Source organism: Peromyscus leucopus, chromosome 13, assembly GCF_004664715.2.
Source record: "Peromyscus leucopus breed LL Stock chromosome 13, UCI_PerLeu_2.1, whole genome shotgun sequence".
Lineage (NCBI taxonomy): Eukaryota > Metazoa > Chordata > Mammalia > Rodentia > Cricetidae > Peromyscus > Peromyscus leucopus.
The window spans coordinates 37,898,750-37,915,988 of record NC_051074.1 but is presented as its reverse complement, the minus strand read 5'-3'; the positions used below and the strand labels follow the sequence as shown (position 1 = coordinate 37,915,988).

General features: G+C 55.3%; 2 protein-coding genes across 4 annotated transcripts in view; one reads left to right on the top strand and one right to left on the bottom strand.

Annotated features, from left to right (window-relative positions):
* Window positions 1-7,208, bottom strand: part of Prkag3 (protein kinase AMP-activated non-catalytic subunit gamma 3) — a 37,662-nt gene extending 30,454 nt beyond the window's left edge. For all 3 annotated transcript variants that reach the window (XM_037210256.1, XM_037210257.1, XM_037210258.1), the window contains exons 1-2: window positions 6,753-7,208; window positions 5,879-6,054 (exon numbers count right to left, since the gene is read on the bottom strand). The gene's annotated coding sequence lies outside the window, so the exon portion shown is untranslated. The remainder of the gene's footprint in view (window positions 1-5,878; window positions 6,055-6,752) is intronic.
* On the top strand, window positions 2,379-15,691 carry Wnt6 (Wnt family member 6). The gene is made up of 4 exons (XM_028893084.2): window positions 2,379-2,548; window positions 12,139-12,359; window positions 12,583-12,917; window positions 14,480-15,691. The coding sequence occupies exons 1-4, from the start codon at window positions 2,469-2,471 to the stop codon at window positions 14,939-14,941; spliced, it is 1,098 nt and encodes a 365-aa protein (XP_028748917.1). The 5' UTR covers window positions 2,379-2,468; the 3' UTR covers window positions 14,942-15,691.
* Window positions 15,692-17,239: the final 1,548 nt, after the last annotated feature.

Here is a 17,239-nt window from a genome sequence, read left to right as displayed (position 1 = left end):
CCCAGTTTCCTGAGCTGATCCCTGCTCCCTGCCACTGCTCCCAATTCTGTTGTTTCAATAACATCATTTTTATCCACCCCACGGAGAGACAGTGTCTTAGGAGGGGGAGGCAGGGGGCAGGGCTAGGGTAATGGGGGGGGAGGTGGGGTAACTGAGAGAGCCTGGGGTCTGGAATCAGCACAGACTAGATTTGGGGCGCTCCCTCCTCAGGGCGATCCCAGAGCCCAGGTCCCCTGATGACAAAGACAAATACATTAAAATTCTTGCCTCGGAGAAGAATGCAGGACAGGGAGAGCATTTCATAATCTGCAATAACAGTAGCAGGGTGGGGATAAGGGGCTTGGAACAGAGGCACTGGTTCCCAGGGAGCTGGACATTGGCCACCTGCAGCCTCCAGGGACCCCCCAAACCTCCTGGCTGCCAGGTTGGCACCAACTAGCTTCAGTATTTACCCAGCCTGGTATATCTTTGAATGTGCAATGTGCCGGCTTGGTACTACCTAATACAAAGGCGGTGTGTGAAATTGCTACGTGCTGGAGCAGTGTGCGCACTAGGGTGGGAGGAACAGAGGTTGGACCATTATCTGGCTCAGCGCTGCCTCCTCCTCCTCCCCTGCTTCTTTCCTTCCCCAGAGTAACCCACACTCTTCAAATCTCAGTACCCAGGACAAGAACTACACTTGGTGCACCTTTGACACCAGTACCCTGCCTTGGGGCTCCCAGAAAATCCAAGGCCTGATTTTTGTGCCTAGGCTAAGATTTCTCCTCTTCTCTCTCTTCTTCACTCTGCGTTCCCCTTCCTTCCCCCGGATCTGCTCCCCTTCCTGATGTAGGCATCTCTGGTCTCCTCCTGCCTCCGTTCTGGCCCCAAGTCTCATCTCCATCCATTTGCCCCGCTCTCTGGACGCAGGACCTTGCCTCCTCTCTGCTCACCAGTGGTGTTTGTCTGTCTTGGCTGTATTCTCAGTTTCCACTTCTAAACTCCTCCCCACCCCAAACGACAAGGAACTTTCTCCTCTGGTGTGAAATTTCTGCCACGTGGGCTTAAGGTCCCCTGTTGAAGGTTGATGGGCCCTCTAGATAGTGGTGGCAGAGAAATTGGCTCCTGCTTCGGAATGTCCGCACCACCTGTCCCTCGGCACTCCTGGGGCACGTCGGGGGGCCTCTGCCCCAGGCCAGAGGAGCAGAGGCTGCCGCCCCGCTGCCAGCCGCTTGGCTTGATGAATGGAACTGTCCCTCCGCCCCACGAGGCCTTTGATCTCCCCCGCGTGGGGAGGGGGTCAGGGGCATCAAAGACATTTTTGTGGCATTAGAGAATCAGATAAACCACCTCACCTGCAGCTGGCTTTCCCACCCCTTCTGCCCGGGCCAAGTTGGGGAAGAAACTCGAGGCAGGGACCCGTGGACAAGCGAGACCCGGCTACAGCAAGCACTGACCCCACGCTTCTCTTGGAAGTCTGCAAGCTCGGCCCTCCACCTCACTTCTGAGGAGCGAAGGCTGGAGCGCAGGCCCTGGAGAGGCTCCACTGCAGTCTTATCTCCCCCACACTGTCCGCCCCCAAACACCGGCTGGACGCGAGGCTGGGGAGCTAGAACCCAGGCCTGGGGCTGGCTCCCTTGCCGGGATAGAGGCTGAAGAAAGGGCAAATGACCCGGAGCTGGCTATCCACAAGAAAGTAACGCCTTCAAAGTGCGTTGGGCCGGCAGACGAGTTGGACAGCCCTCTACGGAGCATCCCGCGCCCCGGGCCGACTTCCTCCCTGGCCCCCATCTGTATCTCCCTGAGCACTGTTCCCTCCCCCCAAACTCCCTCATTCCTGGGAAGTTTTCTCTCTTTACAGTCAACAAACCTGTCAAACTTCTCCCAGCCAGTCCCCCTTCCCCAGTTCCTCTTCTTCCCTCCTCCCCCCCTTTCCCTTCTCTACTATTCTTCCCGCCACTCGGTGCCGCAGGCCCGGGGATGGCAGGGGACAACCCCGCAGAGGCGAGGCGAGGAGCAGGCGGGCGGGTCCCGCACCCAGGAGGGCGCGCGGGCCCCGCCCCAGCACCGGGCTCCCGCCCTCCGCTGCGCTCTGCGCCCGCCGCCCCGGGGCGCACGGCTCCCTCCCAGGAGTCCCGCCGCCTGACTGTCGCAACTGCCACCCCCGTGGCCCCCCTGTCCCCCTCCCCCGCCCACGCTCCGGCCCCGCTCCCCTCCCACCCCCGCCCCCGGCTCTGATTTCTTCTCTCCAGCGAGCTCCGCAGGAGACACAGGCGCTGCTCTGCTCGGTCCGCTCTCCGCCTCCGCCGCGCCCTCCTCGCCCGGGATGGGCCCCCCCGCCGCCACCGCCGCCGGCGGAGTCCTCGTCTCCCGGCCGCCGCCTCGGTCGCCGCGCTCGCCCTGAAACCCGGCGGCGGCGCGCCCCGGCTCACCCCGCAGCCTCACCCCCCCCACCCCCGCCCGCGCCAGACTGCGGTAGAGCGCTCACGATGCTGCCACCCGTGCCCTCCCGCCTCGGGCTGCTGCTGCTGCTGCTCTTGTGCCCCGCGCACGTCGGGGGACTGTGGTGGTGAGTGCCGAATGGGACTGTCCCCCCCGCGCAACTCCAAACGCCAGAGGGTGGGGACCCCGAGCCAGTATTGGAACTCAGTACCACGATCCTGCAGGCTGCCTTCGGGCTCTACCCGCTCCGGGATCCCAACCACCGGGCAGTTGCACAGGGACCCTAGCAGACAGCTGCTTTCTGATCTCTGCCCGAGCACTTCTGAAGGGCCACTTTGACGCTCCCTGCCCCTGGATATTCTATTGTGTGTCCTCCCCCCCCTCGTGTTCTTCCCCCCCTCCCTAAAGAAATGTGTCCAATTCATAGCACAAGGAATTGGCAGGTAGGTAGGGAAAAGCTGTCATGAGACCCATAGTGAGTGATTAGGTGAAGACGGGAGAAAAGAGCGAGGAGGACTCTGGAACAGGATTTGGGGAAAGACGGGAAGGAGGTGGGAAGCTGTAAGGCACAGGGTCAAACAGCCGCCTCTTTCCCGCCCCTCCTTACCTACGACCTCACCTCAGCTCTCAGCACGGGAGATGTGGAGAAAAAGGGAATGTAAATGGGGGAAACTGAGTCAGGACTCTGACTTTCTTCACTGCTTCCCGCCCCCGCGACCCCAGCAAGTAAGAGAGACAGGAAGGAGATCCTAGAGGCCGGCCCTTTCCAGACGTGGGAAGTAACGATTTTTTAAAAATGTGTAGCGGAGATGTGGGAACCGGGGAGCGTCCTGGTGAAGCAAGTAAGGGACAGGCCGGCCGAGGGATGGGGCAAATTCTCAGACTCGGACTCTGGGATTGGATTTAGCCAGAGCAGACACCTAGACTTCGAAGGTTTCCAGAGTCCTGAGCCTCGAGGGGTCGGATAGGGGAGGAGAAGAAGCGGGGGGGGGGGGCCCGCCGGGACAACTCAGATCCAAATCCTCAAGACTTTTTTTTTCCTCTTAAGTTTTTAGAGCCACAAACACCCGCCCGGAATAGCTCAGTGTTCGGAGAGGAGGGGTTTGGGCGAGAGTGCTGCTAGATTAGCCAATCCTAAGACAGCAAGGACTTCGACATTTGCATCTCGCCGCGTCATTGGCTGGACTCCGACCCTCTCCGCCCTCTCTCACCCGCCCTCGCGGTTTTGGACCCAGGGGTGGGGCAGGCCCATCCCTCTCCTCGACCGAGATTGAGTAGTGTGCCCACACAGGAAGCTGCTGGCCGCTATCCTTCCGCGATGCGGGAGAGACATCCTCATGGGTGTCAGTGAGAGGGCAAATACAAGACCCAGGCTCGGGTTAGGGAGCACGCGTCTTTAGTTTAGCTGCGATGCTGGTACTTAGCAGTTTTGACAGACGGATCTAATCCCAGCCATTAAATCTGTGGTTTTAAGCGAATCACTTTCCCACCCTACCCTACCCTACCAACTCTCTTTTTAAAGAACAACCTCCCTACCTGCCAGGCTTGCCGGGAGGACTGGGTGGGAAGATCTACAGAACGACCTGACATTAGGAGCCCTCTCCCCAATCTGCTTCTCATCCTCCTGGGCCCTCCCGGGGGGCGGGGGATGGAAAGTGGGGTTCGTTTAAATACGGAATAAAGAGTCAAAAGTAATGTTTGGCAAAGAGCTCCCTCTCTCTGCCCTCTTACACACCTTTCCTAATTTTACTCTGCCATCTCTTCCTTCCTTCCCCATTGGTCTAAACTGTTCTAACAAATACCACTTCCTCCACAGAGCTGTCATTCTGACCGCCCAGTCCCGCCCCCCTCCCCACTGCTATCCAGTGCCCTCCAAGCCTTGGGCAACTATGAAGTTACTGCACTTGACCGGTAGTTGTATTTTCTGGGGGTCTTTTTTTGCCCCGTTCCTTTGTCTCGAGAGTTCTAGAAGCCCAGGACTGTGTAGGTGCTGGACACAGGTTTACGGAGTGTTGCTTTCTGGGTTTGTATCTGTGAGGATTCCTTTGTTCAGGAAGGGCTGCTGGGTGGGAGCCAAGCCAATGGGGAGAGGGGCCTGGGCCCTCTGGAGACTGACCCTGACTACGCTGGGAAGCAGGGAGTGGGGGAGGAGATGAGGAGGGCAGGTGTGGGAGAACACAGGGGCCTTCATGGCCGCAGCTGCAGCCGGGAGCTAAGTGAAGAGTGAGGGCCAGGGTGATAAGGTGGCCAGCAGCGAATGCTTCTCTCAGATGTGTCTCCGAGAGAACCTGCTCCTCCCACCTGCCTCGGCCCTTCTCTGTCTATTTCTGACACTTAATTCCTTTGGTCTAGCCCAGGTTGACGTTCACGGTCTTTGACTCCTAAGCATTGCTCCTGTCCTGTTATAGCCTACCCGGGCCAGGCTTGGGCCAGTGGGTAGATCTTGCTGGGTTGTTAGCCTGAGGTTCTTGGCACTTGCCATCCTACCTCCCCAGTCTCACTAGAGCTGGGTTCTTCAGGACTGGTGCCTTTCTCCCTTTCCTTCTCAGAGGATGAACTGGGCTGGAAACTCCATGGGTGGCAGAAAAGCAGTGTGACCTACAGCAGCCATTTCCACAATCCAGCCATTTCCACAATCCAGGGGCTGGGAGGACTCCAGGGTCTCTGGATGACTTGACTGTCTAGGTCACTAAAAGAGGGTCCTAGAGGAGAGTGACCCGGGCTTTGGGTCAATCAGCTCAGAGACCAGGCCTTTTGGTTACAAAGAAGTTTTTCCTCCACCTTTCTTCCCCCTCCACCTCCTCCCAATGCAGTGCGAGATTTCTATTTTTAATTTTTCTTGTTTAGTTTTGAGACAGGGTCTTGCTATGTAGCAGTGCGTGCTTTCTAAACTCTGCCGCCGCCAGCCTCTGTGTATCTCTCCAGTGTGTAACCGTATCTTCGTGAATCACAGAACCTCAGATTCCAGGACACTGGCCAGGCTCTCTTGAGGTCATCTTGTCCAGCCCCTGCCTCCAGGCCATCCAACCTATGCTCTGCCCTCCCTCCAAGAACTCTGTCCTGAGAGTGTGAGCAGGAAAGAGGCCCTGGCTCCCAGGTCACCAGGTCCCCCTCCTCCTCTGCTCTCTACGCCCCTCTCCACAATGTCTGATCCATCTTTATTTATACCTCCAATCAGTGGATGTAGAAAATAGCTCACTCTCATAGCAGAGCCAAATCAATCTCCCTTCTTCTCTCTTCCTCTTTCCTCTCACTCTTCTATATTTTCTGTGAGATAAACTAATTCTCTCCTGTCCCACCAGGAAGAAGCTGCCCAATCTACCCCCAGTCACCCCACTTTTGTTTCCCTCTTTATGGAAAAGAAACCAGAGCTAAAGATCAAGGACCCCACAGGGAGGCAGGAAAAGGACCAGACCTCTTCCTGGCACTCAGGTTTTCTAGATGCCCTCAGCCATACCTTTGTGTGTCCATACTGGTCCTGGTCATTAGGCCATCCTGTCTTTATCTGGGGTCCCTGATCCTTCCTGGTCAATGCTGATGCTGGCTCTCCATCAAGCTCCCCAGTAGGGATGGCTTGGGGGTGGGGTAGCCATCCAGTCCCTTTTCCAGGCCTCAGCCTTGGCAGCTTCCCTTCTGGGGAGACAATGGGGCTGTGAGCAGAAAAGGGCAGGGGCAAAGGAGGCTGACTTGATCCCGGCCAGAGCATGCCCTGGGCCCACCAGAGTCCTGGCACTGTGACATTTCCTGGAGGGGGGGGGCGTGGGGGTGAGGCTCCCTCCTGCCCCGTTCACATCTGAAGCCTGGAGTTGGTGGCTGGAGGTCAGTGGGAGGCCCCATCACCAGGGCCCTGCAAGGGGGATTCCAGAATGTGTACTTTGATGGGGAAGTGCAGCTGTGGAGAGAATCGGGCAGGGCAGCAGCCAGCCCTGGCCAGCCAGCAGGAGGCCTCAGGGAACCAGACGCCTCTGCCCTCTGCAGATTGGTGAGAGCGCCCCCTAGCCGGGCATTTCTTTCCTGGCCAGCTGGGAGCTTGTGCAGAGAGAGAACTGTGAGCCCCGAGGAGGCTTCTTTGGCTGGCTCTGCCAGCCCGGAGCCCTCTATTTAATCTAGAATTTGATCTAGAGAGGACTGAGAGGTAACCTAGTCTATTATGGTCAGCGGTAAGGTAGAAGTCCAAGGACAGGAGGGAACTTGCCCAGGGTGCTAAGCCTGCCTGTTGGTAGCTGAGAGTCCTGTCTCTTTTTCTTGGTGCCCCCTCCTTATGTGCAGTGAGGGTGGGAATCAGGAGGAGGGACAAGGTCCTCACAGGCCCCGTTGCTCTCCCATCTCACCCTCAGATGTGTGTTCCCCGTTGTACATGCAAGAGTATGACCACTGTCCTCCAGGCATCCAGTGGAGGGCATCGCCTCCAGAGCTCTGGCAAGCAGGAAGCCCTTTTGCACAGTGAAGTCTGTCTGGGAAGGGAAAGCCCCTGCCTCTCAAAAAAAGAAAAAAAAAAAGATGGAGATAAAAGTGTGAGGAAGGACACAGGGAACCAAATTGTGTCTGTGTGGGGAAGGGTGAGTGGGGGCCACAGGTGGGCAGTGGGGAGGCAGGGGTTAATGGAGCTGGGGCATCACTGGCTTTGATGTGGTGGTTGGGATGGGGGTAGGGACTGGGGGAGGGGAGCAGTAATTACCGAGTTAGGAGTTAGACAGAGCAGGACAGGACAGGCGGGCGGGCACAGGCCCGGCAGCCTCGAGGCAGCCGTCAGGCAACATTTTTCTGCCCCCCTTCCCACCACCCACCTCCCCCACCTCCCCCACACACCCCCACCCACAGCCCCAGGGCTCAGAGCTCCCTCTGCTGGCTCCTAGGAGGTGGGGTCAGATGAAGGATCTTGGGGGTAAGGAGTTGGGGGTGGGGTAGAGAGACTGGCAGTGCTGGCTGTGAGACTCTCCTAGGAGGTTAGGCACTCATAGCATGGTTGGTGGTCCCATTGGCCTCAGTGATCCAGTTGGGTCAGGGGGTGGATCCTAGTGGGTGCTCTAGACACTGGGTAGGCTGAGTGGAGAAGGAGACCTAGATCTACACTGGACAGGAAAGACAGAGTGTTGCAAAAAGAACATTCTTGGGGCTCCACACATGCCACTTACAATCCCTACTGTTTTGCCCTGCATTGAGCAGGCCTATGGATACAAGCACTCGATGGGATCCACTCTCTGTACATTATCATGGGGGGAGGGGAGGGTGGGATTATGGTTTTCATTTTCCAGCCGAGGAACTGGTGTTTGACTTTTCTCATCCACCCAACAAATATCAAGTGTGTGTCACATGCCAGGGACTCACTCCACTTCACACAAGCCAGTGACACAGCCTGGATCCAGCCCGAGCCTGGATCCCCCAGTTCCCGAGGGTGTGTTCCACTGATGACCTCATGCCCACTTGTGAGATTCCTGTCATTAATGGAATGAGACTTCTACTTAATTGAGGAGACAAGACAAGGGACCACGCTGGCAGGACACACTCAGATGAGTGACAACCGGGAGGATGAAGCTGAGGCCAGGGCTGGTGCTCCTGAGGGAGAGTGGGAGCTGAGGTGAGATTGAAGAGAAGCTGGCTGAGAACATCTTGACTTACGGTTGCAGAGGAAGTGGCCCTGAGTCCAGAAGTGTGGTCTGGGGTGGAGTCCTGAGCCCTGATAGCAGGGATGAGCTGTGTGGAGCTACTGTGAGAGACCACATTCATTTTATTTGAATAGTACTGGAGATTGAACACACAGCCTCAAGCATGCCAGGCAAGGATGCTACATCTGAACTTTTTGAGATGCGGTCTTCCTGAGTGTCCCAGACTCAAGCTTACCTGAGCTGCCAATCTCCCTAGCTTGTCTTCCCAAGAAGCTGGAATTACAGACACAGGCCACCAGACCAACGCCTGTGGGTGGACATTTGTTGTTGTTGAGCCTTTACAACCCTGGTTGGCCAAAAACTTGCTCTGTAGACCAGGCTGGCTTTTAACTCAAAGACCCACCACCTACCTGCCTCTGCTGCCCAAGTGCTGGGACTAAAGGTGTATGTCACCATGCCTGGCTCTGTTTTGGTTTTAAAATTACCCAACTTGTTTTGCAATGGGGGAATCCCTCCACTAAGTGGCCAGAGACCATCGACTCTGCTCGCTCTGCTCATCTGTGTGACCATGAAGTGAATGAGGTCAATGAGCTGGTCTTCAACATTTTCTTCTATTCCCTGAGTCCAGTGGTAGAAGAGTAAGCTGAACCAGAATATTGGGGTTTCTGGGGCTCAGGTCTATAGATATTACTAGTCGGAACTGCCTGGCCTCTAATTCCATCTTAACGGGCCACAGATCCATCAACTGTGGTCCTTGAAAGAGAATTCTCAGTGCAGGCCAGGACAGTTAGAGTGAGCCTATCTTGTCTGTATACTGAGTTCTTTTAGGGATAGCCACGTTCTCTGTGCCCAGAAGTGGCCATAAGATTATATCCCAGAGCCTACGTAGGATATCTGTTCCTTACCACCATGCATTCCGGCTTTAAGATATACAAATTGTTCTAAAAGTGTGCATCTTCTCTGAGCTGACCCCAGGTCAACACTGATCCAGACTCCCCCAAAGCAGCACTCATTATGTAAGGAAACAAATGTCCAGGAAGCAAAGTAAATGAGGAGGAATGAGAGAGGAGGGTGGGGAGCTGTTCGAGAAGTGGAGTCAGATATTACCACTGAGACTGGAGCACTTCCGGATCAACTCATCATTTTTTTCTTAAGTCCACAGAGGAAACTGATTTGTCTGGAATGGCTCAGCCCACCCAGAAATGACAAAAACCAGGGTCAGAAGTAGGGCTGGGTAGTTTGTTCAATACCCTCTGTCTTGTGTCTTTTCTGGAGTTTCATTTCCTACGTCTTTAGGACAGGAGGGCAGGGAACAAGCTAGTCCCTTGGGATTCTTAGTGCTATCTCTGCCCATCCCGCCTCCTGACCAGCTGGTAAACAAAACTTGTTCCCAGGAAGCCAGCCAGCCCCTCAACCCTGTGAAGGGCCAGCCCCACCTCCTGGGGGCCCTGCCCTTCATCTCCCCACGATTCCTTTCCTATCTCTAGCCCCTGGGAAGCAGACAAGGCCAAGAGGGTTTTGTAGTTCTCCCTTGCTTGCCCCAAACTCTTTCCTGCTTTGCCAAGGGAGGAGGCGGGAAAGGGGAGGGATGGGGCAGAGTGACCTTGGGAAGATAAGTCCATTCAACCTTGGGAAAATAGGGAGTGTGCAGAGGGCAGGGGTGGGGTGGGGGTGGGGCTGGGGAACTTAGTGGTAGGGGCCATGGAGGTGGGGAAGGCGAGTTTTCAGAGCTTCGCAGAGTCAGGAGGAGTTAGGGTGTGCAGGTGGTAGAGAGGAACTGGACAGCTGCAGAGAGGCCCGCTTTGCTTCTCTCATCTCGGGGAGAGAAAATGTTTGAGGATCTGACACTAGGAGTCATGATATGATACCACATCAATGGGACCTGGGCTCAGGGGGGAGGGTGTCTTATGGCTCATTCATTCAGAAACATATGTTAAGTATTCATTGTCATTATATATCTATATCTATTCATCCGTAATGTAGAATTCACGACATGCAAACTTTCAGAATAAACACTGCAGGGATATAAATCAGGAACCCAGAAAGCTTCCAGGGAAAATAAAGAAAAAGGAAGAAAGAAAGAAGACTGTCCCAACAACGAGGGAGCTCCTAACCTTATCTACCTACCCTGAACAACCATGCTGGAAGCCACTCAAATCCAAATCCTTTTTTAATGAGGTGGATAAGTGGACAGATTTATTAATGAAGATGTACACAGAAAGATAAGACTGAATTCTTTTTGTAATGCAATTTTTAGTCTAGACTGGAGTAAAGAGGGGATAACAGCCATGGGACGGACAAAGTAAGAGTGAGACAACATCAGTCTTGGTTAGGGGTAGGATAATAGGTAAGTGATGAACAGGTAGAGGCTGATCAATTCTCCAAGGTCACTGGGCCATTGGGAGCCAGCTCGGGTTGTCCTAACCTTGGCTCACTGATCATTACTCCATGGGTCCCTTCTCTGGGGCAGAGACAGTGGAATAGGGCTGGTGCTGGGCAGGGTAGGGGTGAGGGGCACCCAAGCTCAATACAAGGGAACCTGTGATGCCTGTTTCTGCCCAGAAGAGATGCTTGATCCCTAAACTATTTGAGTAGGGATAACAGCATCGTTCCCAAGTGTGTGTGTGTGTGTGTGTGTGTGTGTGTGTGTGTGTGTGTGTGAGAGAGAGAGAGAGAGAGAGAGAGAGAGAGAGAGAGATCCTTAAGAGATGGGGCTTTCATATCTTTCTGCAAACATCTCTCTGAGCACCTCATCTTCAGTGTTGAGAGTTTTACCTTAAGACCTAAATTCCTCTTGTTGCTATTTAAGAACATTACATCTCAGGACATGCCTGGGCAGCCCGTACTTGTGGAGTAAATGGGGACAGTGGGGCGGATAGGCACGGAAGCAAAGCTGAAAAGTAGGCCACCCTGACCTCTCACACTCTTTTGCCAACATCTTCCTCTACATTTTATACTCTGCTGCCTCCAGTGTGCACCCCCCCCCAACCTGTCTTTCTCTGCCCTCTGCAGAAGGGTTTTGAACGGTCTCAAATTAACCTCCCCAGCTCTGCCCACAGATCCCTTCAAGCCTGAGCTCTTAGCTATGTTCAAATAGGAGCCATCTGATTCAAGCGGGTTTCCCCCCAGGTGTGAATTCCTGGCCGACAACCTATGGAAACCAAGTGGCAGCTCTCTCCTCAGGTGGAATGAAGGTGGGCAGGGTAAAGAGGCTGCTGACAAGGTGCAGAACTTCCCAGCAGGTCTTTACCCACAAACCAAACATCACCCCTCCACCCCACCGTTGGTTGTACCACTCTAGCACTCAGGGCTTGGCTTGGTGCCATCTCTCTCTGGGAAAGCCAGCTACCCTGGAGCAAGAGAAGGGTCGGCATCACCTATCTGCCAACAATGCTGAGCAGCTACGTTCCCAGCTCCTTCCTGCAGCGGTCTGGCTCAGGGAAACAGGGAGCAGCAGGCTAGGCGGGTCCTATCGAAGCGAAAATTTCTCATTTTACAGAAGAAGTCGAACTAAGAAGGGGTGTGGCCTTTTTTCATAGGCTCTGTTCTCTAGACACTCTAAGACCACATGGAGGTTCTGTCCTTCAGATGGCCCCTGATTTGTAAGGGGGCTGTCCAGGTTGCAGGCCACTAAGGCCACATCCTCCCTTGATACTGTTTACTTTTCTTAGAATACTTTCTTTCATGAGATTGGGGGGTGGGGTGGGGTGTTGACAGCTTTCTTAATCTTTTTTTTTTTCCTGCTAATTTCTTCCTTGTTTCCCTTTTGGGTTAGGCCTATTGAATTTTAGCCTTGGCCTGGGACAACTGCCTTCACCTTGAGCAAAGTCCCTTTACGGGTTTATGAGTGGAGATGCACACACAAGGATAAGACTGAGTTCTTGTCATGATGCCATTTTCAGTCTAGACTTCAGCAGAGAGGGGACACAGACATGGGATGGAAAGGGCACCAGAGGGACAACACCAGTCTCAGTTAGGGGCAGGACGGAGAGACTCTGTAGCACCTGGCTGTGGGCTGAGTGGGGCTAGCTCCTTCTCCTTCATTCCCACTCCACCCCAGGTCTTTTATGTTTTGGGAGGTACACTCCTGACCTGCTGTTCTGCTCCCCAGGGCTGTGGGTAGCCCCCTGGTCATGGATCCTACCAGCATCTGCAGGAAGGCCAGGCGGCTGGCAGGACGGCAGGCTGAGCTGTGCCAGTCAGAGCCGGAAGTGGTGGCAGAGCTCGCCCGGGGCGCAAGGCTGGGGGTCCGAGAATGTCAGTTCCAGTTCCGTTTCCGACGCTGGAACTGCTCCAGTCACAGCAAGGCCTTTGGGCGCGTCTTGCAGCAGGGTTAGTGTGGGAGAGGCCCCGGAGGGATGTGCCTGCCTTCTTCTTGCCAGGGGAGCAGGTTTGGGGAGGCTGCTTGAACCCTATCTCCCGATTTACCCCCTAGGCACTCTGCCCATCTTGCCCCTCCACACCTGTCTCTCAGATGGCCCAGGACAGGCTGGGGGAGGAGGGTCCCCTATCATACTGGGCAGTCACTGGCCTCATCTCCGTCCTCCCTCCGCAGACATCCGAGAGACAGCCTTCGTGTTTGCGATTACTGCAGCCGGCGCCAGCCACGCGGTCACGCAGGCCTGTTCCATGGGAGAACTCCTGCAGTGCGGATGCCAGGCACCCCGCGGGCGAGCACCGCCTAGGCCCTCTGGCCTTCTGGGCACTCCTGGACCTCCAGGGCCAACAGGTTCCCCAGATGCCAGCGCCGCCTGGGAGTGGGGAGGCTGCGGAGACGATGTGGATTTCGGGGATGAGAAGTCAAGGCTCTTTATGGATGCCCAGCACAAGCGGGGACGTGGAGACATCCGGGCACTGGTGCAGCTGCACAACAATGAGGCGGGCAGGCTGGTGCGTACGGGCAGGCGCTGTAGGTGTCGTGTGCACGAGTGTGGAAGTGTGAGTATGCAAGAGAGTGCCAGTGGGTGTGGCAGAGTGTGGGTGGCAGCATGTTTGTGGTAGCATGGGCACAAGCAAAGGTGTGAATGTGTAGGAGGGTGTTGATGTGTGTGGGAGTGAACAAGATGGGCAACTTGGGAAGACTGGGACTTGGGCCGGGACACAGATACACATGGCAGAGGAGATGTCCAGTCTAGAGGGTTGGGGACACAGGTGTGTGGAGCTGAGAGGAACAGTGAGCAGAGTGGAGAAAGGACACTTCTAGAATAGTACTGGGGACCAGCAGAGGCCCAAGGTGGGGTGGCATCCCTCTGATACATGATGAGTGAGGTAGACATCAGGGCAGGAGCAGGGCTAGGAATGAAATTAAGAATAGGAGCCATAACCTGGGCGGTGGTGGCGCACGCCTTTCATCCCAGCACTCGGGAGGCAGAGCCAGGCGGATCTCTGTGAGTTCCAGGCCAACCTGGTCTACAGAGCGAGACCCAGGACAGGCACCAAAACTGCACAGAGAAAAAGAATAGGAGTCACAGTAAGGTCTGGGATCCTGGTGTGGAGGCACCAGAGAAAGTGAGGGTTAGAACAAAGTCTAGAAGAACTGACTTGGAAAGGACTGTGGGAAGTCAGCAGAGGCCAGGGCAGCCCAGACCCAGCTTCAGACTGGCAAGCAAGGGAGGAGGACTGGATCCTGATCTCCTGAGTGCATTCAGATGGACCTTCCTACATCCTATGTCTCAGTTCTAGAGGAGTTGAGGAACATTCCTCCACACATTCTGTGTCCTTCAAGGTTGAGCCCAAGGCATCATCAGGCAGACAGGGAGGAGGGGGCTCAGGAGAGGAATGTCCGGACAGGCCCACATACCTGTTGAGAGGATTGGGGAGGGGTGACAGAGACAGACGCCCAGGCGGCTGCCTGTGTCTGCTCAGCTCTGCCTGGGGCCGTGAGGGGTAGGAATGAGGAGGCCGGGTTGGCAGGAGGGCTAGGCTGCGACAGCTGCCGCTTCTCCCCACTCCAGGGAGAATGGAGAATCTCACCACTGTGTCCCTTCTATTCTCTCCCGCTCCCTGGCTTTGGACCCTGGAATCTCTGCTCTTCCACTGTTTCCACTTCCCACTCTCTTTCTCCTTCGTCTTTGTCATCCTTTCTCCCTCTCTGAGTGGTCGTTTTTATTGATTTTCTCCTTCTAACCTTGTACCTACCTCCTGCCTGCCTGGCTAACCTGTCTCATTCCCTCCCTCCCTCCCTCCCTCCCTCCTTCCTCCTTCCCTCCTCCTTCCTCCCTTCCTTCCCTTCCCTCCCTCCCTTCCTCCCTTCCTCCTTCCTCCCTTCCTTCCTTCCTTCCTTCCTTCCTTCCTTCCTTCCTTCCTTCCTTCCTTCCTTCCTTCCTTCCTTCCTTCCTTCCTTCCTTCCTTCCTTCCCTCCTCCCTCCCTCCCTCGCTCCCCCCCTGCTTCCTTTGCTTTCTGTTGTGCCCCCCTCTGCCCCGCCCATCGCCCCGCCCCTCTGCTCCCGCAGGCGGTGCGGAGCCACACGCGCACCGAATGTAAGTGCCACGGCCTTTCGGGTTCGTGCGCGCTGCGCACCTGCTGGCAGAAGCTGCCTCCGTTCCGCGAGGTGGGCGCACGGCTGCTGGAACGCTTCCACGGCGCCTCGCGCGTCATGGGCACCAACGACGGCAAAGCCCTGCTGCCTGCAGTCCGCACGCTCAAGCCTCCCGGCCGAGCCGACCTCCTCTACGCCGCCGACTCGCCCGACTTCTGCGCCCCCAACCGGCGCACCGGCTCGCCCGGCACGCGCGGCCGCGCCTGCAACAGCAGTGCCCCGGACCTCAGCGGCTGCGACCTGTTGTGCTGCGGTCGCGGACACCGCCAGGAGAGCGTACAGCTCGAGGAGAACTGCCTGTGCCGCTTCCACTGGTGCTGCGTGGTGCAGTGCCACCGCTGCCGCGTGCGCAAGGAGCTCAGCCTGTGCCTCTGACTCGCCGCCTGCCTCGGAACGGCGCGCCAGCCGCCTCTTGGCAATCTGCAGGACCACTGGATTCCAGCAGGGGGCGCTGTCCGGGTCCAGCTGCTCCCTAGGAAAATGACATGTCTAGGCCTTGGGAAACTACAGGGGCTGGGAGCTTGGGGTTTACACCTGCCCGCCCAGGCCTGAGGACCCTGCTCCTCCAGCATCCCCCGGAAGGGCCCTCTGCGGGAGACTATGCAGGCTCTTCTCCCTCCCTTTGGCCTCGCAGATGGAAATAAAAAAAGCCAGACTCTGGCCTCTGGAGATGATGCTCCTCAGAATTACTGGAGTGGATTACAATAAAGACATTTAAATCAATAGGACAGGACCCACAGTTTGAGGGGAGGTATTCCTAGAGGGCCAGGATATGGAAGGGAGTTAGGTGGTCCTGATAGAACTAGCGTTTTGGCCTGGATCTGTAATCCCACCCATCACTGAGGCAGGGGAAGGAGAGGGAGGGCTCCTGGAAACCCTGTAGCTCTCCTTCGGCACCCCTTTGTTCGTTCCCGTCCACATCAGGCACCCGAATCTTGAGAACAAGTGATTCCATTTTAAAGGGACACAAAGGGCCCAGCAGTTTCTAGCTGTGTGCTCAGTTGTTGGGCCTTTGTGTTCATTTTTAGGACATCATGTCTGTTTCTGCAACTCCTGAGGAAATCAAGGGTAGACTTTTGGGGTCGTGAGATTAAAGCTCTTTATAAACTGAAAAATACAATGAAACTACTTGCAAGGAACACCTGCTTTTGTTACCATCAAAACTAGCCATCCCATCAGCCCTAAAAAGACTGTTGCGGCTAGGAGTTCACCCTGAGTTCCATCCCCAGCACTCACGTTAAAAACCCAACATGGCCTGGTGGTGGCAGCACTTGCCTTTAATCAGAGGCAGGCAGATCTCTGAGTTTGGGGCCAGCCTGGTCTACAGAGTGAGTTCCAGGACGGCCATGGCTACACAGAAAAACCCTGTTTCAAAAACCAAAACAAAGAAAGCCCAACATGGTGATGGACTCCTAATCCTAGCACTTTGGAGAGGGAGGCAAGAAAATCATTGGGGCTAGCTAGCCAGGCCTAGGACTACTTGGTGATTTCCCAAGTGAAAGACTGTCTCAAAAAGGGAGGGGGCTTCTAGACGACTCAATAGATAAAGGTGTGTGCTCCCCAATGACCTGAATTGATTCCTAGAACAACACAATCTCTCTCTCTCTCTCTCTCTCTCTCTCTCTCTCTCTCTCTCTCTCTCTCTCCAGACTGCGCCTGCCTAGTATAGTGTTTCTAATCACACTCAGAGGAAACAAGTTTGTACCAGGGTCTTGTCTGGCACCCAGCCATATATATATATTTTTTAAAGCAGGCTCCCCTCAGGGTGCTGATTGTGAGGGGTTAAAGGACACATAAATAGTTCTGGGTTCTCTAGAGCTGAGGCTTGTGCCCTCATCTTCAATCCAAGAGAATCGGGGGCACAGCCCACCTGTGGAATATTCCCCCAGTGCGAATGCTGCAGTTAGGGGATGACTCCATCCCCTTGCAGCTAAGCAGGAAAAGGTATGGGCTTTTGGTTCAGATTCTTATTGTTTGAAGCTGGTGTAGCCCAGGCCAGTGTGGCCTGTTTTCTCTTCCTGTGTGGTCTCACTCTATCTCAGTTATCTACGGCAAAATAACAACAGCCTCCAAGTAACTCCGTATCCTTTTTGGACAACTATGTGTCAGAACTCGGCTCCGGGGTTTGGTTCAGAGGGCAATTTGGTGTGGAGGGCCTGGGGTCATTCTGCTGGAAGATGTGCTGCTCTGGGGTGTTGATGAGGTTTTGTTTCCATGCCTAAGGACTTGGTGGTTCTCTGTGTGGCTGACTTGGTCTTCTCCCCCCCCCCCCCCCGCGTGGTGGCCTGAAGGTAGGAAGACATGAAGAAAAGAGAGAGTCGAGCCTCTAGGCAGATGTTGTCTTCTGAGAGTCCAGCCGTGGAAGTTACATAACATCACTACTGCTCTCTCTTGGCTGGAACAGATCACCGAGTCAGGAGGGGGAAATAGAAAGCTCTGAGGGGTGGGAGGAAAGACCAAGAGTTTGCAGCCATCTTGACCCATCCCGCACCCTCAGAGAATGACAGCTTTGGGCCTACATGCTTAGGATTTGAAGGGGATCCTGGGGCTGGAGAAATTGCTGTGTTTAAGAACACTTGTTGGTCTTCCAGAGGACCCAGGTTCAGTTCCCATCATCCACATGGTAGCTCACAGCCGTCCTTTATTCCAGCTCCAAAGGACCAGATACATTCT

Excerpts from the sequence above, each read along its gene's own strand:
- Wnt6 (XM_028893084.2), top strand. The coding sequence starts at position 2,469 with ATGCTGCCACCCGTGCCCTCCCGCCTCGGGCTGCTGCTGCTGCTGCTC. Across the intron at positions 12,360-12,582 it reads TGGGCGCGTCTTGCAGCAGG|ACATCCGAGAGACAGCCTTC; the intron begins GTTAGTGTGGGA and ends CTCCCTCCGCAG. Across the intron at positions 12,918-14,479 it reads ACAATGAGGCGGGCAGGCTG|GCGGTGCGGAGCCACACGCG; the intron begins GTGCGTACGGGC and ends CTGCTCCCGCAG.